The sequence below is a fragment of the Apus apus genome, chromosome 5, assembly GCF_020740795.1.
Source record: "Apus apus isolate bApuApu2 chromosome 5, bApuApu2.pri.cur, whole genome shotgun sequence".
Taxonomy (NCBI): Eukaryota; Metazoa; Chordata; class Aves; order Apodiformes; family Apodidae; genus Apus; species Apus apus.
Window position 1 is genome coordinate 6,885,636 of NC_067286.1, and position 25,686 is coordinate 6,911,321.

At 38.6% G+C, this 25,686-nt stretch overlaps 1 protein-coding gene across 3 annotated transcripts in view; it reads right to left on the reverse strand.

Moving 5' to 3' along the window:
- Positions 1-25,686, reverse strand: part of MPPED2 (metallophosphoesterase domain containing 2) — a 105,836-nt gene that overhangs the window by 30,665 nt on the left and 49,485 nt on the right. For all 3 annotated transcript variants that reach the window (XM_051622188.1, XM_051622190.1, XM_051622191.1), the window contains exon 4: positions 16,327-16,552. In XM_051622188.1, the coding sequence (XP_051478148.1) occupies positions 16,327-16,552 (226 nt within the window). The remainder of the gene's footprint in view (positions 1-16,326; positions 16,553-25,686) is intronic.

Below are 25,686 nucleotides of genomic sequence, written 5' to 3' on the forward strand. Positions count from 1 at the left end.
ACCCCCAAGTTCAAATCAAGGTCTAAATTCCTTTAAGTCTAAAAATCTTCCTCACAGACACTCAGTGCCAAAGGGAGTCTATAGAAAAAATAAGCAATATCCTTATAGCATCATGGAAAACAAATAGGCTGGAGTTTGGGGTGGGGAGAGGAGGGCTGAGATCGCCTAGGTCTTTGACAAATCATCACTTACTTGGGAGAAGCTCTCAATAGGCATTTGGAAGCAGACTTAAGTCTGGGGAATGCCTTCCATCAAAAAGGCACCTTAGCCAACCCATTACTGCATTTGGATAGCAACGAGAGAGAACAATATTTCTAGCAAACAATTTCAGACAGTTTTCCCTGGCTCCCACTGCACTGCAGTACAGACTGAAGCCCGTCTGCATTCTTTTAGTCTTTCTTAATAAACTAATTATTAACGAGTGATGCATTTACCATCCCAAACGTAAATTTCAGGAAAGTAAACTCAGCACTCAGTTTCTATTAACCTTCCTTTTTCTGGAGAAGAGGGCTTCAAGTGTCCTGAAATCACACATTATCAGCTCCCACTTCAAGTAACACAGCTATCTGCTCCACTTCAACAGTATCTCAAACACGCCCCTTCTTATCCTGCAAAAAATAGACACCTACTTAACTTTCCAGTGCAGTGATCCAGCCAAGTACTTAAACAAGCACACAAACTTCAAGCAGGCAAACAGTCCCACTGGCTCCTTTGAAATCATTCATTAAAGTAAGTCTGCATCTGCTCAGTACCTTCCTGCATTGTCTTGCTAAAAATAAGTTAACAGCAATAGCTGGCAATTTCACAGGGCTTCACGTGCTGAAACTCCTGCCCGAGTGGCAAGCAGGGAGGAAAGCATACAAATATTGTGAGCCTCATTTTGCAGATGAGGAAATAAAGGCAAAGAAACACTAATTATTTCCAGCTCCTCATACAGTGAGACAAGTGTCAGAGCTGGGACTCCCCTTCCCAGTTCCCTCATCCATATGCTCTGCTCCATCCTTCTGGAATCTGCATGGCTCTCTGACTGGAAGCAAAGTCAGCACAGGCAGCAGCTGCCTACCAGTCTGAAAACAATCTTCAAAAATTCACTTTCACCGATTACTACAGCCTGCAGCAATTAATATAGACCAAATACTATAATTAACTACAATCATAAAAATAGTCATTAAAATATCTTTGAACTGTGACACACACCACCACAGTGTCATTCAAGAAACAGAAGGACCAGCTTCCCTTTAAGATTTGTTCTTCTGTTAGCAGAGTAAGCATGATAACAATTCATTTTGAAGGCATTTCTGACATGTATGTGACCAGCTCTCACAACTATGGACACCTTTCAAGTGCACTCTCTTGCCTCTATACCAAGAAACCATGACCCAACAGTTCGCCTCCTGAAGAAACCACTGCATTTATTGTATCTCCCTCTTAACCACTTATCTTTCTGAAATATGTCTGAATTAAAATTATTTCACTGCAGTCACCTATGTGAAACTGCTTTCCATGTACATGCAAAATGGCAAATAGCATGATTTTCTGATGGGAGGGTACAGTAACTTCCTAATGGATTTCTCCTCAACACACTAAGAACATATGCCAGCTAAATAACACTGTTCAAAAATGTATAATGCCCCCCTTGCATTACCTTCTTTATGCAAGAAAGCACTTTAATTCAAATGGGACATCATATATACAGAAGTACAAAGATGCACACCAAACCTGTCATCTCTCACTATTAATTATTAGCAGATCTTACTCAAGTACTAATTCTCTTCTGAAGTCATTGTCAACAACCACCTTAAGCTACCCAGCACTAGATCAAAACTTGATCAAAACCCCAACGCAAAGCACTGCAGTAACAAGATGCAAATCATTTACCCAGTATAAATTGGCCAGTTCAAAATTTGGAAGCACAACTGCAGGAGTAATTGTGTTACTCTCCCTATTTTCATGCTCTGGGGAATCAATCAGAAACCCAGCTGAGTCGGAGGAAACTCATACCATTCCAACCAGGCCATGATAAATAAACTCTCCACACCACACTTTATAATGTAAAAATCGATTTTTGCACTGAGCTTGTAAAACCAAGCCAAACATACATGAAAGAAACAGAAATTTCCCAAGATTGTTCCTATTCAACTGCTGATGACACAACTTGTTATTCAAGCTCATATACATACACACAATATAAATTGAAAAAGTCATGTAGAAAAAGATTTTTCCTATTGCAATTTAAAATATATTTGAATTTTAATGGAATACCAGTTCAGTGGGTTGCTAACCAAATTTTACCCACAAGCTGCACAGCAAGAAAGCACTTAAACCCATGTTGAACTGAAGTACACACATAAACCTTAAAAATTTCACAAGGATGAAAGTGTGCACTTAAAATTAAGGGAAGAGTTTACTGCTTCTTTTGCAAACAAGCAAATGAAATTTCAAATTTATACATCCATAAATTACAAAATAATAAGCTCTGCCCGTGATGACTGCCAGCAAACAAGCAATAGACAATTCACAGCTTGAAATGTTAACAGAAGAGTTCTATCTGTTATACTTTTGTTTTTAAAAGCAGGTCCTGGAGAAGCAGTGAGCAACATGGTGCTGATCTGTATACCATGAATTAAGGAGTGATACTGACAATTATCACCTAGTAAGTCTAAATTCAGCAAAGAATAAAATTACAGTGTAATTGGGGAGGTAGGAGGGGGTGGGGGAGGTATAATTGTTCTGAGAAAGGAAAATTCTAGTTACTCAACCAAAGTGCTCCAAAATCCTACCTCTATTTAATCACATTTAATTTTTTGTAAACATAAAATTCAGTCAAGTCACTAGATGAAAATAATATCCTAGATTGTATCATCCCAGACTCTGGCAAAATGGGATACAATCTCTTTTGAAAAACATAACACTGGCTTGCCTGTGAGGTCTGACACAGGGATGAATAGTGGCTAAAGGGCTATAAACAAATAGATTGCAGCAGCACAAGGGGAGGTGCTAGTGGATTGCCACGGGGATTGGCATTAGGATCAGCTTTATTTAACATCTTTATTAATGATCTGGAAGAACGGGTAAACAGTACATTAATTAAATTCACAGATTTCAATATCATGAGGTGTTATAAACATGACAGCAGGAAGAAAAATTGTGCAAAAGGAGGTTAGAAACACTGAGAGAAGAAAACAGGATTTCTTCTGAAAAAAATGCAGGGTAATACATCTGGGAAGAATTTAAAAACATAAATAATCAACGAAAGGAAGAAACCCAAAGGGCATTAAGCTAAAACAAAAGACCTAAGGGCAGCAGCTGACAGCAAATTATGCATGAGCTTGCAACATGAACAGGGAAAAGCATAAAATGATGTGGGCTGCATACATGGATGCATACAAGACATCAAAAAGACACTGATCCAAGTCTGGAATTTCTGCAGAAGCAATGAAACACCCAGTCACTGAAGTACATCAACTAGCCAAGTAACCCTACTCAACCACACAGTACATTAGTAACATTCACCCAGAATACCAGAGTTTTATTCTGAGCCTCTTCTGAAAATTTACTTTTTTTTAAATAACATCCAGGAACATAAAAAAAATGAAATAAAATCACCAGAAACAAGAGCAAAAAAGAACAACCTGAAAGGATTACATAGATGAATATGTAATGTAATTGACACAGGGTCTGAAAGATACAAGAATATAAACAGGTACAAGAATATATACAGGAATATAAAAGGTACAAGAAACCTTTTAAAAATGAAATTAACATAGGAAGAATATAAGCAGAACATCAGTTCCCATTCTTCATTCATTAAAACTGGGCAAAACTTTCAAAATACAGCACAGGAGATGGTCCTGTGATGGCAGAATGACTTAATGGGTCTTTTCCATCTCTTTAACTTTCATGATTCTGTAAGAGACAATAAGCAGAGAGACAACTCTCTGCAAAATTAAATCACTAGGAATCAACCAGAGGCTGAAAATTAAATCACAGTATTTTCTTCTTTGTAAACATTAGCATTAATCACATGCAAAAGTAAAATATTAGTTAATTTGATTCTCTGCTCCTTCCAGACTCTGGTCGAAATGGATCAATGCAGGAAGAGTGATTTCTCTTATAACTGGGGAAAATATAAAGGGGGTGGGGGGGGAAAGGTAGAAAAAAGGGGAAAAAAAGCAGTAGAAATACCTGGTAGAAATGAAATTACCAAAAGGGGACTAAAGGAAACCATGGTAGGGGGCCTGTTTCTTCTGAATTCCTAATAAGAACAGGATATGTAAAATTTCGGCATGGTGGCTTTGAAACAGCATTATCCAAAGATAGCTAGAATTGGAAAGAAAATCACCTCGGACGGTGGAAACTATTACTGATTCGTTCAAATGACTGTTATTACTAGTCTGCAAACCTCTGAAAAAACAGCTTAACTCTAATGGGACCTTCAAACAGCCAGCCCTCTCTAATGTCTCAGGTTTGCCACAGGGAGAAGGTGGTGGCAGCCCAGAACCCCAGATCCTCCTCAAGCAAGACAACCAAGAGGGGGCACGATGAACGTGCAAAGGACAATCCACTTGGGAATGCCCTCAGGATCCTGTCGGCGATAAGGCGCAAGCGAAGGCATCGCATCTGCACTGCGTCAGCCGACGGAGGGAGGTGACACGCTGGCATTTATCTCTGCTCTTTAGGCCACGGAAGGTCAAACTGGACAAACCCTGGCCTAATGAAGGGGTTTGTAGCTGGGGGTGAGGCAGCACAAAGCCTTTCAAATTAGCAGCTGAACGATGGCACGAAGCAGTAAGGGGCCAGTTCTCAGCACAGGCAGCAAGAATTCAGGTGTGGACTTCCCTGGAAATCAAGAGTGGGCCAGCTTTGTGAAGGCTGGTAATTTAAGCTTGTGCACTAGAGACATTGAGGCATGTATAGAAAAAAGGGGCATGAGGACAGTGAGAGGCAAGCACAGCCACTGAGACAAACCCTGCTGCCACACAGCCAGGGTTTTTTCCAGACAGCAGCCTAAGCTCTTGAGTTCAGTGACAGATTTTACTGAGCTGCCAAAGAAAAACATCATCAACATAACAAAAATGTAAAAAAAAAAAACAACCCCAAAACCAGAAAACACCCAAAGAAACCATACAGAAAAAATAACTAGAGGTCTGGTTTGTTTCTACTGATACATTTTAAAAATAGATACTTTTCTCCGACAGGGAGGAAATACTGTATTTAATTAGAAGCATAAATCATTACGCTTTTATAGTTAGTAATATCTTCTGTAATGAAACCAGATTAGTTTCTCACTACATATGCTGTTTATTGTTCAAATTTTACGGTAAGTTCTAATAACACAAGTGTTACAGAACACTTCAGTTTGGGTTTTTTGTTTATATTCCACCATCTCACAGATTATTTTTTGCACCAGCAGAAATCTGTCCGGCTTTTTACCTAGTGCAGAAAAATATGCACTATCTTAAACGATCCTCTACATGTTATGGGGCTTAAAACTCTATAAAAGAGTTTAAAACTTAGCCCCCCTCTCTGTGATCAAAGCTTGAATTTTAATCCTTGACTTTAAAGATGAGGCTGGTTCTTATTCACCTAAACAAGTGGTTCTGCTAAAAGAGGAGCTGTCCTGCAGCTGCTGGTTGCTCTCTATCAACATGTAGCCACAAATGCCACTAACTTAAGCAATTTTCTATAGGGCTGCAATTATTTTCCTCTATTTTCCCCATCCTACAGCAACACAATGAAGATGTAAACAAAAAGAAAGTGCAGCAGACACATCACTGATTTCACTGCCATTTAAGCCAATCCTAGCAGCTCTGCACCATGGACTGATGAGGAAAGCACATTAACGCTTGCATCAGAACGTCCAAGTAGACCTGTTTTGCAGCCTGATTAATAGAAACAACCTCTAAGGACTAATCACAAGTCGAGCCCTGTTTTGTAGATTAATAGAACAAAGGCACAAGAGAATAGGGAAGGTTACAGGACTGGAATATAAATAAGAAAAGGTGTACACTCTAGGTAGCTTGACTGCTAGTAATTATCAGCTAAAGGCACATCCTTACGGCAAGGTCTCACTGTTCTGTGTAAAGCAGCTCAGTTCCAGATGGACGATCAGCCTCTGCATTTCTGAATATTTTGCCTCTATTTAAACTCCAAAATTTATGAAACAACAACAATAAATCTTTTCCTGAAACAAAGCATACTTTCACCTCACACTAAGGGTATCACTTAGATTTCTGTTGAGATTAGGCGATCATAAAATTTGCAAGACCTACACTTTTCCGTTCTACATACATGGATCAGCAAATACAATATTGGCATATAATGAATGACTGATACTTGGAACACTGCTGCCACTGCAATATGGTAGCAGATGTTAAGATCCAGCAGAGATCCCATGTATCCCACCTGACCCTGTGAGGAAGTGTGCTGCTCCTGCTGTGACATCCTGGCCAGCGGATTTTGCTGGCCCTGAGCAGGATTCCACTGCATGAGGAAAAGGTCCTGAGCCAGATAAAAGTCCTACAAACAAATCCCTTTGAAATGAAATGCAGACTAACATACATTTTTTTCATTACCTGGAGTCTTTCTAATGTTCAGTAACAATTGGAAGTTATGCATGAACTACATGGAATGTCTACACAAATACTGTACAGGAAATTACAGAACTTTTTTCATGTCTCTGAGGAAAACTATCTCTCTGCTTCTGAAAGTATTTAATTTAATTTATTATAACAAAATGTAGTGAAGACTATGCCAACACAAAGTGCTGTGTCTGTGCTTCAGAGCTTCAGAAGTAGTGCAGGTACCACTCACAGTCAGGGCTTCATTAACCATGTGGAGTCTGCTGTCCAAAACCTTGAAGTAACTAAAAAAGTCCTTCTGACTCCAGAAAGGAAGTTTTCATTCTTTAGGCTTCAGAATACCTCCTTATCTAGAGAAAGATTAAACAATATATTGAACTCTATCGGAGTTACTTATACTTCACTTTTTTTCACATTTTCTAGGCATTCTCAGAAGTTCAATCTCTTCCAGTGCCGTATGCGCAAGGACACAAGCAATGTCATCCTTGAACCTTGTAAATCTGGCTTATTAAAAAGGTTCTTCCTGTTAGGCAACTGAAGACATCCTTACTTTAAACGGTATTTTCCAGGTTTCCAAACAAATAGAAAACCTGGGTTACATTCACAAACAGAAGAGGGAGACAAACTTACTAAGATTAAAAAAAAGAAAGAATCAGGTACCCAAACCCCTGGGGATTAGAGTGTGTTGGGGCACCCTGTACTAAAAATGAGAAAATTTTATGACTACAGCTTTTTAATCAGCTCTCAGTTTGCCCTCCTCCTCCATTTTCCTGCCATGCAGGACATGGAAGTGTCCCAAGCAGCCCAGATGGAACACCGAGAGAGGTGTTAAAGAGAACACCTTTCTTGCAGTATTACAATTCCCTGTTTTGGAAACAAGATGCTTTAAAATCTGTGGTAGGAAAAGGAGACTGAAAGGTTCATCCTTCCTTCTTACATAAAGCTTTCTTACACAAAGTCTGAGGTGATGCACAACCTGGTAAGTATATTCTCAGGGTACAAACACATAAAGCTTACTCAAGAGGGCAATACAGTTAGCAGCTGCAAACATCAGCTTTTGTTGCTAAGATACACTGATTCACATGCATGCAGAAGTAAAACTGTCTTTCTGAGGAACCAGACCATACAACTTTCTTGTCAGTCCTACCCATCCCACAAATATCAAAATGGAAAGTGAGAGCTCTCCAGAAGCAGAGGACAGACAAGTTGGCAGATCTGCAGATACAACACTCAAGTACCCAAAACATAACTTGCAAAAGAAATACAATGACAAACTTGTCAGATGTTTTTAAATCATCACGAGCTCATTTGCTAGGAAGCATTATTTCCTTTGTCAAAGTAGCCATAGATACAGGGTTTCCAAGCACGACATGCATGTAAGTACGTAAGGCAAACCTCTAAGTACATATATTAAAGGATATTGGGCTGTTTAGAGAAAAGGCTTAATATAAAACGCTAAAGAAGAGTTATACAGGATGGAGTTACTAGGTGGCAGCTGCCATCACTTTTTCCCAGGTACACTATATTTGCAGATCATAAAACAACATCCTTATTTATGCGAAATTATTGAATGTATGGTAGCTTATCTTTGTGACTATTTTCATTCCATACCAGCCAGAGGACAGGCAGACAACAAATGCAGGGCAGACTTTATTTAGGATTTTTTTATATATATTAATGGCATTGCCTGTACATTCAAAGATGACTATAATTATAGCAAGATTAGTCAAATTACAGGTCTTCATGCATACACACGGCTGATAAGCAGGAAGCTCACCTGTTGGGCTGTTTCATATGAACTGGGCTGTACTGGAGCAGGCATTTTTGGATAGCCCAAATGAAGGAACTGAGAACGTAGCAGGGAATCCCAACTTGTGAGGCCTCCTGTATCTAGTCAAGGGTGTTTGCAATTCTGCCATAATAAGCTGCTGACATCTTCCTGCTTGTAAACCACTGCTTAAGCCTTCTCTCTGTGCACATACACAAGCACAGCTCTCAGCCATATTAAGATTCCGATATTTAATGAGTCAGAAATGCCAGCAATGCTCACACTTCAGATGCACACAAACCATAATATAGACTAGCACCTAAACATTTTAGAGGTTGTTATGAACACCCAGCAGTCTCATTGATTTTCAACTGAACCCTTGAGTGTTGACCAGCTCTGAATTAAGGTGCCAGATATATTCAACTGAACAGATTCTCATGAAAACCTGATGAATGTAGCTGTCACTCTTGACCTTTATGTTTATGCTCAGATTCACGTTCAGTGTTCTCTTATTTGAAGTGCTTGTGCAATTTTTGCTTTATTTCACAGCCTCTGTGAATTACTTTAAGTATTTTATACACAAGTCAGGGTAAAGTTAACATTCTGATCAATAAGTATTAGGATAAATATGACCCACATCATCTTGAAGACAGCAATGACAAATCTTATCCTTCACTGGGAGCTAACAAAATCTAGTCACTTGCTACTTGCCTTTTGTATTAAAATCAAATTTTTCACACATTATTTCTATTTAATTTCTATTGCACTTTATCACCATCACATCATTACCAGCTCCACCTGAAGCAATGCAAATCCTTCCAAGATTTTCCTACTTGTCCTGAATATATGAACTATGAAGCAAGACACCTGTAGACACTACATCTGTTTCACATTCCTGACAGTACACAGCGCAAGACCTGCCTTCTCCCCTGTTGCCCCAATCTCATTTATTTCACTGCATCTTCTAAAGACACTGGAAAGCATCCCTGTTTTTCCAATCACAGCTTAATTCAGCAAAGCTCTTAATATGTATATCTGTATTTTAACTGATAACTATATATTTCAAGCAGCAAAACCAAAAACACCTCTGCATTATCAATGCTATTTTCAGCACAGATCCAAAACATAGCCCCCTACTAGCTATTATGAAGAATATTAATACTATCCCAGACAAACTCTGCACAAACACATAGGGGCAAAGAAGGAAAGAAAGTAATGGGGCATGAAGAGCACCATCCAATGCAAAATCTGTTCTGATGTCAGCTGGTCAAAGCTCAAGCCCCTCTCTTACTTCTCCAAACTCCTAACGTGAACATGGGTGACCTGGAATGAAATAATTAAATTAACCTTAACAGCATGGTATTTTCAGTTCTGTCTCTTGTGCAGTAGACCACCACTATAAGGTATGATGCACATACAGATAGAAGAAAATTGAAAAATCGGAGTCATGAAGTGAAGAAGCTGCATGGAAGAAGTTATTCAAGCAAGGATCCACACCCAGCACTGAGTCCAACCCTGTAAGGAACAACGTATCTCTACACTTGGGTTAACTCTCCCCTTCCCTTCTCTTTCTCCAACTTCCATTCCTGAAGAGTTTTCAGTCCTTGTCCTATAATGACGTCTGTAGCAGCCAAGTTGAAAATTTCAGTTGTGCAGTATTCTCATTAATCCCTGCTCTTCCCAACTGGCTGGGTGCAAAAGCTTTCAGCCTGCTCAGTGCACACAAATACCACACTGACCACTGTGTTATTCCAGCATTCAGCAAAAGGAAAGCAAACTTCTTGTTCCTGGACAGATAGGGAGTGAAAAAAACCCGCACAAAACAAAACAGAGCCAAAACTACAAACACCAGTAGGAACTGTAGGTTTATGTTTGCACAGCCTGTATATCAAAATGACCTCCTTGTTGAGCAAACCACACTCCAACTTATGAACAGGAGAACACCATACATAATTAGCTCCTCAACAGCACAGCTCATTATCATTCTTGCTCTTTGCTTTTTTGCACAGCACCTACTACTGAACTCCAGGAGACCAGGAGCAGATTCTCACAATCATTTGTTTGTTACTGCTCTGAAGAAGTTTGAATCCCTGGTTCCACAGTAGGGAAGACTCAGAAAGAGTTATAAGAGCCACCATTTTGTCTGTTTTAACTGGCTAGACGTCTACCCACAAATTGACAGAGTTTACTGGTAATGAATAACCTGAAGTTCTTATTCCTTCTGAAGACAAGCCAGAGAGAAAGGTTAAGACTTCATGATTTGCGCAAGTGCCAGGATGCAGGGCTTTCCATAGAATTAGCTAGGACAGGTTAGCATCACAGCACTAAAAATGACTTACCAGGTAATATTTTAAAATTATAAATATTCTATTACTTATTTAAACAACAATACCATAAGCTTCTAAAAGTGAAGAGGACAATTTTTTTTACACAGAAGTGAATCTGATATCCAGCAGACTGAAGAAAAATCAGCCACATTCCCAACAAGACAAAAAATGTAAACAAACCCCTGCAATTCTAGACCGGGGGAAATACAGTCCTCGATCCTAAAATGAGAGACTTGAAGGACCAATGCCAAGAAAAATGAAACAGAAGTCTGCACCTTTAAACACAGGCACGCTACAGTGGTGGTGTGTTTATTTAACACACAGATGGAAGACTTCAGTCTTTGCCAATACTTTCCTCAGTTGCTGACTTCTACCGCATAAACGCCACAATCGCTGAAAAACTGGGACAACACCAACAGATCTGCCCCATCTCCCCCTGGCTTCCTCACTGCCAAACAGCAATGAAGAACTTTATTGCTGAATAGCCCAGTTTCTATTCCTCTCTTTTTTAGGTGCAAGCTAATTGCCAACTAAGGCTATGAAAATAAAAGAAATGAGATCCATTCCAACCCATCAGTATATCTGAATCCTATCATGTGAGTTGCCAATTGGTTTTCCAGTCCTCACGCTCAATATCTGCTGTTAATTTGCTTGCTATTTCAAGAACTTGAAGACTGTCAGCAAAATCCGTGATGCATTACAAAACTTATAATTGAAAAGAAAAAAACAACATCTGATGCTTTTCTGACAGGATAAACATGAAGTCTGAAAACACTGATCAGCACAAGGGAGGGGTACTAGCTTAGAGCTACACGTATAGGATTGCAGACGAAGCAGGGAAAGACACAGAGTTCTAGGAATTATTTCAAACTGATGCAGAACCACGTGATGGAACTTCCCAGATTTACACTGGGCTGAAAAGAAAACACTGCACCAAATATTATTTTTGAATGGAAGGACCGAACCCATCTATATTTTCTTAAGGCCGCATTATCTATCCCAATTAAAATTTTGCTTCTGAAAAAGAGTTAAGGCACTTCCTCTAGAGTTACTAAAAAAAGCAAATGAAAGCCCTGGCTTCGCCGAGGTGAGCGATAGTGAGCTGTTTGTTCTTGACCTCTGGATCACCCTACAGATCAAATTCTTCACCATAGGAAAAACCCACTAGTATGCATTAAAAGCAACTGGGAGGCCAGCTTTGTGCTTCTGTTCTTGAGACCTGAACAGGCTACAACTTGACAAATGTGCAGGATATTGCTGAACAATGCTGCTGTTCCTGTCAGAAGGGAAGAGCTTTATTCCCAGCTTCATTCAGGATGAATTGATTTTCATCACAATGATGCAAATCGCAGAGTTCGGTCATTATTTAAATAATCAATTTTAATCTTTCACATTTGTGCTTTTTGGTTAATTCCATAAAGTTGATTCTGTTAACCATTAAAATGCATTGATTTATATAAAATTAGCTTTTATATTAAACATTTTCTTTCATCAAAAAGATTCATCTATCTATACTTATCTAAACAAATGTATATGCTGAAAGTCTTAGGTCTTCAGTTTTACTTTTCAGACTGCTAGATATGAGTGGAATTTGCCCATTATTATGACAGCTAAAAATAACAGAAAAGATTGCTTTATTAGATTATTTTATACTTACAGCTTCTGACATTTTTTGTGACATTTTTATGGAGAACATTTTTTAAAATCCATAAATAAGCCTACTGCCTCGTTATCCATGAATTTACTATAATAAATTTCTGTGCACACAAAATAAACTTTATGAAAGTACTTTTACATTTCAACTATTTTTGTCTTTCCAATAAAGAAAAAAAAGCTACCTGTAGAGCTGAACAGCAGACCAAAATAAAACAAGATAAAAATACACTCCCTGAATATTTGTTTCTGTCAAAACGTGCTTTAAACACATTCTGGCTCCCGTTAACTGCAGTTCTCTGGTGGTTTGAATGCTTTTAAAGCTTCATTAGGAAACAGACATTGCTAGAAAATTTGTATTCAAACAACTATAGCATGCTACAGTAAATTCAGTCCTTAGCACAGAAGAACAATTTCAAGTATAATTTTAAAAATCCCACGTATTTTAAAATAACAACATTTGAATTTCAATAAAACTTACATGTACTCACTTATACATATTCAGTACCTGAAGCTGCAGTAAAAACATTCTGTCTCTCCTCACCCTTTTACAAACACATCAGTATGAGTTATGCTTACACATACTTCACAAAGGGAGTTTTAAGATTTAAAATTTCATGTATCCATTCCTGCTTGTACTTTTTGTCCTGTTCAGTAAGAAGCTTCAATCACTAATTTCCAAAGGAGGAAATGTTTCCATGTTTGGAATCTTCTAAGAGTTTGACTGTGTAAACCAACTATTTTTTTCCCACGAAACTAGAAAGGTTTATAGGGCAAAGTCAGAAGGAAGCGGAAGGAGGGAAAGGATTTTGTGGATAGTTATCTTAGACCAAATGGAAAATCTTCAGCCATTTTGCTCCTTCAAGGTACATCAAAGAATCTCCTATTTAAGGTGTGACAATGTCAGTCACATTCTGCACCTCTGAAAATGAGCAGAGCTCTCAATGCGATTCACTTCCCACCCTTGCTCTTTTCTCTTTCAGGGGCTGATACTCTTGTTTTCAACTCCCCTCCAGCTAATGCCATTTAATACTCTCAGAACCATCAGGCTAAATTCAAATTTTCTGCTCCTTAGAGGCTGTTGATATGCACCACCGCACATTCCAATTGCAAACACACATGAATGCTCCCGTGTATTGTAAGCTATTTTCTACATACAAATTCTACTAAATTGTAAGTTAGGAGGCACTACTTGAATTCTCTTAGGTCTTTAGAAAGCTTTCAGATATACCATGAGTAATAACATGTAATGAATATGGACTGATATTTCTTTTCTGTAGTTACACTGAGTTGGCAATTTACATTTTCTAAATAGATAGATGACTGATAGCCAGTTTTCCCAGTATTCTGGCAATTATTTCTTAGAAAACCCTGACAGGCTCAAACCTCCAGAATCACAGCTGTTATTCTTGGTTTGATCCCTCTTTTTAAATTAAAACCAGTAGCTTTATCAGCAAATGAGAATTTTTTCCCCTCTGGAAACACTTACAAAAATGTACATAAATTGAACATGCCAACATATCTCATTTTAGGGTTGGAGCATCTTCTGGGTTAATGACCACTGCTCCACTTCTGTGACAGAACTAATTGGGGTAAGAAGGCCATAAATACATATGAAACCCCCACCAATTTTCTTCCTTTGGGGTAATCTGAAGATTTATAGTAGCAGAGAGAGACGTGATTGGAGGGGAAGAAGAAAAAATTTAAGAAGTGCTAACAGGCTTGTCTGATGGTTCTGTCTCAGTTTCCAGACACAGAACAGATTTGGAACAGATTTTTCTAAAACCCGATGTGACGTCTCCTTCTTCTAAAAGGCCAACTAAAATGCAGGAAACAAGCTGAATTTTCACATTTCCCAGGAATGGTCAATATTTTAAAAAATAAGTACATATATAGAGAGAGAGAAAGAAAATACACCACTTTATCTCCAAACACAAACTATCTGATCTAAAAAGTTGCATTCAAAATTATAACCTCAATTCCACATCAACAGTTACTCAAAACATGCTTTGACATTTTTTCACAGCTGAACATAATTCAAACATCCTTCAAGTGAGAGAAGTCTTCTTTAGGTTGGAGCTCAGCATGGCTTTCTAGCAATCTAGCTTCATTTCCATTGATCACTAATTGGAAAATCCAGTTATCAATGGATTTTAGGGAAGGAATAATTAAGATTTGTCTTCCATGACTAGGTCAGAATGCAGATGCCATTGACTTGTTACAGTTACAACAGCTCAGTTCCTTGACATGACATCCGTTAATAATTCAGAACAAACCATTTAAATCCATCTGTACATCTGCAAAATTAAATAACTTCTAAATTAAGCTGGAGCCAAAAGGATAAGAGACTGCCATTACAGAGCTGGGATGCAAAAGAGGAGAAAAAAGATCACACCTCGCATGGCTCTTTCTCTTCCTCAGACTTGGATTCAATATTCTCCACATCTCTCCAGCAGCTCTGTGGTAAGCACAGTCCAGGAAATAAGCCCCAAATAAATTTTAAGAGATGCCTACACTAGGTAATCATTGGATGCCTGGAGATTACAAGCCCTCTGAGACATACATGCAAAAGCAGTTCAACACAATCTTAAATTAAGCAGCTAACCTTCCAGCTCACAATGCTGCTCACCTTGCAGCAAGTCTCAAATCCACCCCACACTATCCAAGGCCTGGTATGCCCTGTCTTCTGTGTGTTATATGCTGCTATCACTAAAAAAATTACTTTGAAATGTCTTTAAGACATAACCTGAATTAAGATAATCTTTTCCAATTAGCTGATGCTGCGGGATTTAGAGTTTCTTTGCTGTATGTTTGTTGGTTTTCTTTTAGCTAAGTAATATCAAGCTGATTTAAACTACTAGCTGAAGGCAGACTCAATTTTAAGCAACCAGCAGCTTAAGTCAAGAATGTGAGATACAGAGCTAGATCACAGTTTTCTAGCCAGTACTAATGTATACAATATGACAGAAAAAGCAGTGTCAGTAGCATCAGTGCATCAGTGTGTGTGGTGATGTACAAATGACCGTGCCTGTGGGCCAAGTGAACAGTTAACAGAAATGAGATGAAAGGGAAAATTTCTGGTATCTATATAGGTGTGCCCCATTCTTTGGTTCACCCAACTCCTGCCACTCCACCTTCCTCTCCCACTTTCACCTCTAAAGCCAGCCTGACATCAAAAATAAAAAAAGCTATAAGCTTATAACAAACCTCTCCTATAGGTGTGCATAAATTAGCATTTAAGTACCTCAGCTAACAATTGAGAATGCCAAGCAGCATAATGATTATCACCAACAGGTGATATCAGGTTTCTGATAGAGCCTCCAAAGACTGTGCCTGTTGTTAGCATGAGAATTTATAAGAAGTGCTACCCAAGATCACACACAGAGGTATCAGGCATCACAATTAAACAACATGTGGAAAAAACAAGGAAGAGTCTCCTTAGTACAAAACTACGCAGCAATTTTTCCTGCTTGGCACAGGGGTGGAATGAAATCAAAACCGGTTTGAAATTTGGTCATCACAACTTTACAAGCAAAAGAAAACAATTCCTAAACCTGATAAGAAGTAAGGCTTAAAGTGCCTGCTGCCTTGTACCTTGTGCTAGGGGTGTTACATGCTACCATACTAACCTATTAGCACAGCAGATATAAATACCTAAACAGCATATACTATAACAGAACTTCCCTAATACATACTAAGATGCCACTGCAGTTAATCCTCAAGCACAGAGTAGATATTGAGTTCACATTTTAAGTGCATTCAGCAAACAGAATAGAAATAATGACAATTCCTTTTGTCTTATTTCACACACGTGGCTAAATATAGCCTATTTATCCACAAAAAAATAAATATGGCAATTGTCTAGGGTGGTTTATAGCTAATTTTGATACTGTTCTGCAGGGCAATGCAACAAAGCAGCTTCATGCAGTTTCAGCAGGAATGATTCCTGCTGTGGTTCAAGTAATAAACAGGAAAGAAAGTTTAAATTGAGACTTACCATGGGGCACCGTATATTCGGAATCCTTTAACTGTTACTTCTGAATCTTGTAAGTAAATACTATTTGTCAGGAGTGACTGAACATTGTCAAAGTCCTCTGGTTTCAATTTGGACACAGAGGGAAAGCGGTAGTAATCTTGTTTAACAAGGTCTGCCATGAATTCCTTATCAAATGTCAGTTCATGATTCCCAGCAATCACTATTTTATATTCATATGGCAGGTTTCCTGAAATAACAAAAAAGAGGACTTAATTAGCACATTTTCCTCCCACACCAGAATTGCTGGCACAATAAATAGACAGCTAACAGTGACAGAACAAGACACCCAAGATAAGTGTGCATCTCCACGTTGAGCAGAAGTTATTAATGCTGCTTCTCTTCCACTGAATGAAACTGTTAAAACGTAATGTCACACAAACCAATGTCAGAACAAAAAAGTTTGTACTGCAGACTCAAACAAAACAAGCTGGCAGGCACCTAACCACCACCAAGGGTGGCATAAACCACCACTGCTCCCTTGCTTTCAACTGACGACACACTGATTTAGATCTGCTTAAGATGTGACATTGAGTCCTACCACTTAATTCATGGGACTGGGGCAGAGTCAGCAGTCTCAGTCCTCCAGTGACCTGTGGTGAGAGACCCTGGGTGTCAGAGTGGGCAGAGAAGAGACTGCAGTATCCCTCACAAGTATGCCATGAGGGTACCAGGCACGGAGTATTGAATTAGGATGCTGGTGCTGTTGTATTTTAATTATGTGGATTAATTAATATGAAACCCAAAGCCTTCCAGAAGAGGTATTTATTCCAGACCCAGCCTGTTCCTCAAAGCTTCAATTCACTTGCAACAGACTTTCACTTTATTATCAGAACTCAATTTATGGAAGTACCTTATTTAAGTAAGAAATACACATGTAGAAGAAACCATGAAACTCAAGCAGGTAAGAAAGATATTGGATAGGAAGAGGGAAACGTGGTTCATTCATTTACCATAAGGGTCACAGATAAAGAGGACAGGCTTGATCACCTCAAGCCAGCATAACTATTTTTTTCATTGTTTGGAACAAGGCATGAATCAGGCCCACACAGCCAGATTTTTGGAGTTTAGAGACAGATTTTTAAGCACTTGGTACCAACAATCAGCGCCAAATCTTCCAAATGAACATACTGTGTGCTGAGCTCCCTTTAAAAATATAGCCCTATACTCTGGTGTCTTCACAAAAGTTAGGTTCCTTCACAAAATCTGTCCCACTGTGACTTGCCAAAAATCACAGGCAAGTTTGCATTAAAGCTAAAACCAGACATATCTCCTTCTACTGCCTTCACCATAAGCCTGATTTCTCAGTCTGATAGCAAATCATTCATTTTGGTGTACATCCCTAGTAATCATCTGGAAAAAGTTTGATTTTGTTTGGGTTTTGGGTTCATTTTTTGTGTGTTTTTGTTTGTTGTTGTTTTGTTGTTGTTGTTTTTAATCAAGGCAGCAAAAAGTGTGTGGAAAACTATGTGCCTGTCTTCCAGTTCTAGTACTCCCAACATTTTACCCAAGGAACACAGAATTGGATGCTGCATATTTCTTGTGAATACAGTTCTAAATAGATGTGGCTTTGCTAGTTTAAAACTTGTCTTTCAACTTTCAAAACTAATTGGGTTTGTGTTCTCTTAAACAAACAAACGTTTCCAAAGTAAAGCTTTAAGTATTTACAAGATTAACTCTCCCCTTAATAAGACTTAAGGGGAACCTGTCAAAACCCTTGGCTTTTCAATATTTATAGCACAGAAACAGGAATGACACAAGATATGTATATAAACATAAATCTTTGCAAAAGTAGTTAATTCTGGATAGAAAAACAAAAAAGCTATAAACCCCCTGGGAAAACAAACAAACAAGCAAACAGACATCTTTATAGACACCTCACATCTGAATAAAATGCAAATCATACATATTCATAACTCTTTGCAATGCTGCATTAGATTAAATACTGGGAGAGTGCAATGTTCCTCTACAGTTTATGCCTCACTCCTTTCCCTCTTCCTTCTCCTTCCCCATCTCTGCTACATGCTGCTCTGCAATTCATTTTTATTTAAAAACTCGATGTGGCAGGTACCTACAATTCCTGCTCTCTCTGACTCTTGGGCACAAGGTAAAATTGTTATTTTCTCCTCTCTCAGGAAACATAAAAGATACCACTGGCATGAAATTTGATGCACTTGTTGTAACTACCGAGCCCCCAAAACAAGCTAGATGTGATTAAATTCTCAGAGAAGTAAGATGGAAAAGCTAAATTCAGGTTTCTGCCAAGTTATCAACGTTTGCCAGCTCTAGCAGGAAAAACTTCTCATCTAACCAGATAAATGTCCAAGTTTGACACTTTCTCCCATTTATTCTAAAAGACTTGTAAATCAGCACATTTTGCTGATATTATGTCCAATTAAGACTGGAACATTTTTCCTCTCAGTCAAGCTCTTTTATCTTGACACCTTGAAAAAGAAGGTTTACTTTCAAGACACACAGGACATGAAAAGACAAACCAATGGTGGCACCAGTGATTATTAAAACATGCAAGTGTAACATTATACATGTTATATAAGCACCTGAAAACAGTAGGGAAAACCAAACAACACTTACTGCAACTGGTGTCAAGACAGCTGTTGATTTTAATGAGACCTTAGAGAAGCTACGCTTGGTCAGCTCTTCAGAGCCAGGCAGGAGCCAGGGGTCGATGGGAGAGAACAGCATCTCCCCAGTGCCACCAGGGAGCTCAGGACACAGCCACACCAATGAAACCCAAGGACTAACACCAGGACTGAGCAGTAAAGCAAAAGAGGCCCCAGAGGAGAATCTCCAGGGAACCAAAGATCATCAACATCCAACTGTAAGCTCCAGGTCAGTGTAACTGCATGTCCAAAGCCCATGAGCTGCAGAAACCAGTGCTGGCTGTGGACGGGATGTGTGCAGACCCCTGTACCCCATCCAGCAAGGAGACAAGGTGTGCTTCACTCCCTATCTGTTCATACCTCAATACGGGCAAAAAGGTCAGAGCTGGCTCCCCACCTAGTTCCTCAACTTTATAAGCAGTCACATTTTGCTTTCCTTTTCTGGAGCTGTTCAGGAGCTAGTATTCAAAATGCAAACACATCAAAAGCCAAGCCCAAGGAAAGGGGATTAGCAAGATATCTCATCCATTTCTTTACTCTTCCCTGAGGAAAGACTAAACAGCACTAAACACAGTAATAAATTACCTGCAATCAGATTAGCTATTTATTCATCACATTCAGGCTTTCCCTTCCTCAAAGGCCCAGTGGCAGTGCACAACATTCATTCCCTCTGATCAAATTTATGAAATATTTTGGCCTGTTTTGTTTTGGCAGTCCTGCCCTTTGTCTATAATCCTCTGACCTCCTGTGTTTAATATAAAAGCATAAACAGTCACACACAAAATCTCCTACTCCATGGTATTTTACTTTCATCTTGACCAGATTAATCTCTGCATATCTACATCCATGCTGTCTGTACAGAGAGATATGCTGTAGCACAATACACAGGTTAAAAGGCATTTCCTCATTTTCCTTCCCTAAATTTTCATTAGCTACATTTGGTCTTTATTAGACTAATTTCCTAACTATTAAATTTTCCATCATGCATCAGTAATATTATTCATTCTTTATACTGTGAATCTGGAAAACAGATAGAAGAATCTACAAAAAGAGTTTTATCTGTTTGCTGGGATAAGAACTTCAGAAACCTCAATTATCAAGTCCCATGGTAATTGAGTTTAAATTTTAAAAACTTCAATGTTTAACAGGTGAGATCAAAAGGCTAAAATTACAGCTACTGAAAATAATTAGGGCACCAAGCCTGTGAAGTAAGGTCACTTACGCTGGAGTATTTGAAATACTATCTATGTATATATATACACACACAGGGTGTGGATTTCTGTATGTGTATCTTGAAAATATATAGATATATTTATTATTTTGGCTAAGATGTTTTTCAGCATCTGTCCTCAATAGCATAAGCAAAGCCCCAGTGTAATCATGGATCAAGAAAATACTGCAATTAGAAAAGTTATCTTCTGGAAGACAAAATTTCAGCATCACTCTTGCACAAGTAAGAAGCAAAGGCAGTTTACTGTGAATAACTTGTAAAAATGGAATTTTTTATAGTAAATACACTCATCTGGAAGTCAGAAGATTTCTGTGACTTCTTGTTTAACAAGTCAGCTCTGAAGCTACAGTCCCATGTATCTTTGCTCCCCAAGCATTCATCCTCACTCCTGTGCCACCATGCCTCTTTGCCAACATGAGGATTTGGTGTTCAGTGGATCAGGAAACTGATCCAGCTGAAAACTGATGTAGCAAAAAAGGAATGAGGCTCTGAGCACTGGTACAGCTGGACTTCTTTTGCTGGCTGCAACCACTTGTATCGCTTTAAAGTGTTGGCTGAACAACACAGTGACTTTAAATACACCTATTACACTGGACAAAAGAGGAAGCTGCAGGGAGATGGGGGGTTGTTTGGGATTTTTTTTTAACCTATGTAAGTAGGTATTCCAGTGGTTTTAAGTTCACCTTGAGGACTTGACCCCAGGAGTCCTTAATCTGCTGAAAAACCATTCCCATTTTAATGGCATGCTTCATATGAGTACAATTTAGTCACACAACCCAAGTTCTGTAGAGCTGCCAGACATGAAAAGGAGTCTGACTGGCAATGAATGTTAACTGCTGAGTCCCTATAAAAATAGAAAATCACATTATTTTTTTACTACTGTTACCTACAAAAACCACAGAGGAGCAGGGGAATCAGAAATAATGTGATACTAGCTATCTATATAGCGGTAGAAAACTAGATTTACACACAAACACTATGCAAGTGCTTTTGATGTGAAGCTCTGAATATGCATACACATGCAAAAACTATTCAAGCCACACAACACTTTCATGAAACATGAAGCATCTTCATGCTTATTTCATAGCCTCGCAGATCCTTTGGCCATATGTTGAGAAATGGGCTGAGAAACCTTGAAGGATAAATCTTAGTCACTTCAAAAAGAGGGAAATCTGTGCAAGTGAGATGCTTGTGCAAGCGAATCATCTCAAATTTATGGTATATTACGTATGCTTCAAAAAGGCAAAACTGGTCACGGAGCATTCATCTGTAACCAACCACATACACATCTGGAGGTAAACACTGAAGGAGCAGGTTTTGTGTTGTTGCTATCGACTTCCAGTCCCCGCAGCAGCTCAGGTTGCTACCAGCTGTCTGGCTGCAGCTGCCCAAGCTGCCCACCGACGGGCAGCAGGTGAGGGCCACCAGCAGAACTTGCTACTGGTCAGCAGCTCTGTAACTCTTCACTGAAATTTCTCATGGAAAGCCCACTGCGTCTCACGGCCATGGTTACTCTGTTTTCCCAGCATTTACAGCACAATCACAACACACACAGTTCCCTCTCTGCCTTTTAAAAGAACAAAATAATAACTCAAAGGGCGTGATTTCTCCTTTGGCAGCAACAAATGAGTTTGGCTGTGTAAGGACAGTTATATAGACTTGAACCTTCAAATGATAAGCTGGACTTCTCTCACCAACAATCAACTGCAGTTACTGAGATGCAAAACCAGGTAGGAAAAACAAACATCTTTTCTAGATGACATGAACCAATTGACTGTGAAAATATTCCGGCTGTTTTAATCAAACAGTCTTCACAATAAGTCCCCAGTGGGATAACTGATGTCAACCAACATACTGGCTGAAAACATAACCCATGAATTTCTAGGCATTTTCCCTCTATGCCTGTTTCATTCTACAGAATGAAACAATTAAAAACAAAAACTCTGATAAAAAAAGACAGACCATGCACAAAACTAAAACATGCTTTTAAAGAAGTACAAAATCTCTCAAAATCTTCTTGATGAAAAGTATTCCCACACCTTTTTAACCGCCATTGGTTCAGATGGCTTTTTTTTCCCTCTCCCCCTCCCGAAAGAAAATTTTGTGGAAGGAAAAATGAAGGCAAAACACACACAGCAAGAGAGGTAGGTGAATGAAAGTTTAACTGTTTTGCCTTTATGCAAAGAAAACATCAGACCACAGCACAGGGAGAAGCAAAGGCTGAGACCCTTGAATTTCTGTGATAAATCTCAAGCTTGTACATTAAAGCTCCCCTTTGTTGAAAACGCTGTTAGACACAACAAAACAGAAATGTTAGGTAAGCTCAAGCTCTGCCTCTGACCTTTCACTCTGTAACCGTCAGGCTTCATTAACTTTCACAAGGCCTGACAGCTCTAGCGTTAATACTCACACTTGCGGATCGAGCCACACAGCAGGTTCAGACTGCTACCTTCTCCTCTGAAACTCATGCATTAGGATTTCTTCCATGCTGGCAATGGAAAACCAAGTCTAAGAAACATTAAACACAAAAAACTACGTTACAATAATGCCAAGGTTGAGCCATAAACCCATGAAAGCAAGGAAGCACTGAGTGGATCTTGCCTCAGAACTTCTAGCTCAGCTACGTGGCGCCAAGGCACTGCAGCAAATTGGGTCCTCTCCTAGGGACCACACAAGTGCTACTTCACCTGTCTGGGCACTCAGAAGTCTGATACTGCAGCATCAGCAGTACCTAATAACAAGTTCTTCCACTTGTTTTCTTTCCCTTAGGTAAATGCAGTGAATTTTGCACAATGTTGGGCCATAAGATCGCCAAGTGTAGTATGAGCCCTTGTATGCTACAGAACCTAGTTACCCATGGGTCTGATTTAATGATGCATTGGTAACAATTCCTTGCTTTTATGCATTTATGTCTCAACCATAACATTATTCTAATGTAACTGTTTGTGATTAATATCCTTCTCCTCTCTCTTAAAAGAAAAAACATAGCGAAACATAAGCGACTACTTTTTGTTTCACTTCAGGGTTCTGCAGCTTCCTCAGCATTACTTGGACCTTTCACATGGTTGGGTTTTGATCTCAAAGTTGTTTGAAATTTCTCTGGGCTACTGTTATTGAAATATTTTTTCTTCAAACATGGAAAGCTTCACTAAAGTTTTATCAATTACTACATGACATTTATTTGTTTTGAAACCGACTGAATCTGAAGCTTTTGTTTAGTCTAACCTCAAGAAGAGAGGAAAAAAAAAAAGCAGCATTTTTGCAGCTCATAGCACTGCCAACTCTAGTTGTAAAAAAGTCCCCCAAATTGACTTTAAAATTATGAAATTTGAAACAGAAGGAGCAAGCTCTGCTTGCTAGTCCCCAGAAAGGCTTTCCTTTTAGGCTTGCAATTATGTAACCTAAAAGACAGGGCTTTCAAGGAGAAAAAAAAGGTATCATCTAACTTAAAATCAAAAAAAGCTGACAGATATGAAGCTTCCCTGTAAATTTACCAAATTCTGAAAACAACATCCTTCCTGGAAATCGAAATAGCTTCCCCCCCCCCTTTTGTTTTAAAAAACGTTTCTTGCAGAAATGGCAGTTCCTGCTTCTCTGCTCTTTCCCATGGCAAAGCAATAAATAAAGGAGTACCACAACTGCTGCGGTGCTACGTGTGCACTTTCAAAGAGATCCTTCAAGTGAAACAGTGTTCACTTGGGAAAATATAGAAGGTTTTCAGGCAAGAACATTCTTTTGTTTGGCAGAGCTGAAGGGTATTCCTCTGAACAGAATTACCCCATATTTACATTTATCTGGATCTCACCCCCTGCAGTTTAAGGTCTATTGTGCATGTGTACTGCAAATACATAGAAATGTATCACATTTTATCCAACAGAATTTTACATTTTCTCTTTTGATCAACACCTTCAAGTACCAGGCCAGACAAGTTTTTGACTAATTTCAACTCTATGTGGTTTCAGATGGCCCAGATCTTGAATTCTGAATACCAAGGCTGAGAATGGAAACAAACTCTGCCTTTACAGTGCCAGAGGGGCTAAGCAGAAATGTTCTCCTTGAACTTGATTAAGACTAAATTGAAAAGGAACATTTTTGGCTACTATTACATTAGGCTAAAATATAGAAATGAACCCTAATACTATCTAAATCTAATAATAAAAAGCCATCTCTATTTTAAAAGTTTCAATGCATTCTCTATAAATGCATCAGGGATCAATTTACATGGTGCTTTTGCCAATAAGCAAAACGAAATCAGAGGTTCCAATTGGCTTAACTCATATTGGAAAGTGCGAAAGCAAATGCTAGAAAATGCAATTACTGCAAACAAACTCCATTTTCTCCACTCAGGAGGGAATTTCAGGGAACATTTTATTGCCCTCAAATAATATTTCTAAAGGCACCAATACACAATTCTATTTTATTTTCGGAGTCCCCCACACTATATAACCTAATCCTCTATAAAGAAACTCACCAGATTTTGAAATAATATATTGGTTGTTGATATTACCTGGTGCATGCACACGCTGTATCAATTTAAATTATTTTTCTCCATGAATCTTAAGAATATAAAAAAAACAACCATCACTGTCTGATAAAAGCAGATCTGGACCTACTTCCCATAACATCATACCCTTTGTCTCTGTAATTTACAATTCTGATTGAGTCTGGATTTTTTTCTAAAGTAGATGAATAAAAGCCATCAAAAAGGAGGTCATCTTGAGAAACAATTATACAGAAAGTAATTAAGCTAATCATAATTATCACAGACAATGTCTTGGTATTTTCATGTACACGCATTTTCACACTGCAAAAGGCCAGCAAATGTAAGGACTAGATTTTCCAAAGTAAAATCTTTATTTAGAAGAGAAGTATGTTTGGATATCAATTCTTCACTACTTACAGACAGAAATGAGAATTATGAAGACAGGACGCAGATCTAGATTCTGCCCCAAATGTTTCTGCCTTATTGACAGGCACCTTTATGTGACTAGAACCTTATCTGTCCAGAGGACTGAAAAATGCATCTCTATCTGCATACTTCCAGTATCCACCTACCTATCTTAACATAAACAAATACATCAATCCATCAGGAAACAATCACCAAAACCATTCTCCTGTTTCTCTCCTCTCTGAACTTTTTCCCATTATTTTTCTCATTTTTAAAATAAAAGTCTTTGAGGCTTACAATGCACAAAGCAGTAGGCAGACCCCTCCCTCCCTCTATTTCACAGCCTGTTAAAGCCTGGTCAGTATTTCTGGAAAAAATCCCTTCCAATGTTTCCTTTTTGCTACATCCCAGGGAGATGATCAGTGTGTTTCTTATGAAAAGAAAAATCTCAACGATATGAAAAAGAAACTTCTGATAACTGTTTTAATTTTCTTTTTATAATACAGTATATTTTACATTAACTTCTTGATTCTTATACATGGAACTGAAATCCTTCCTTTAAAAATGATAATTTTTTAGTACAT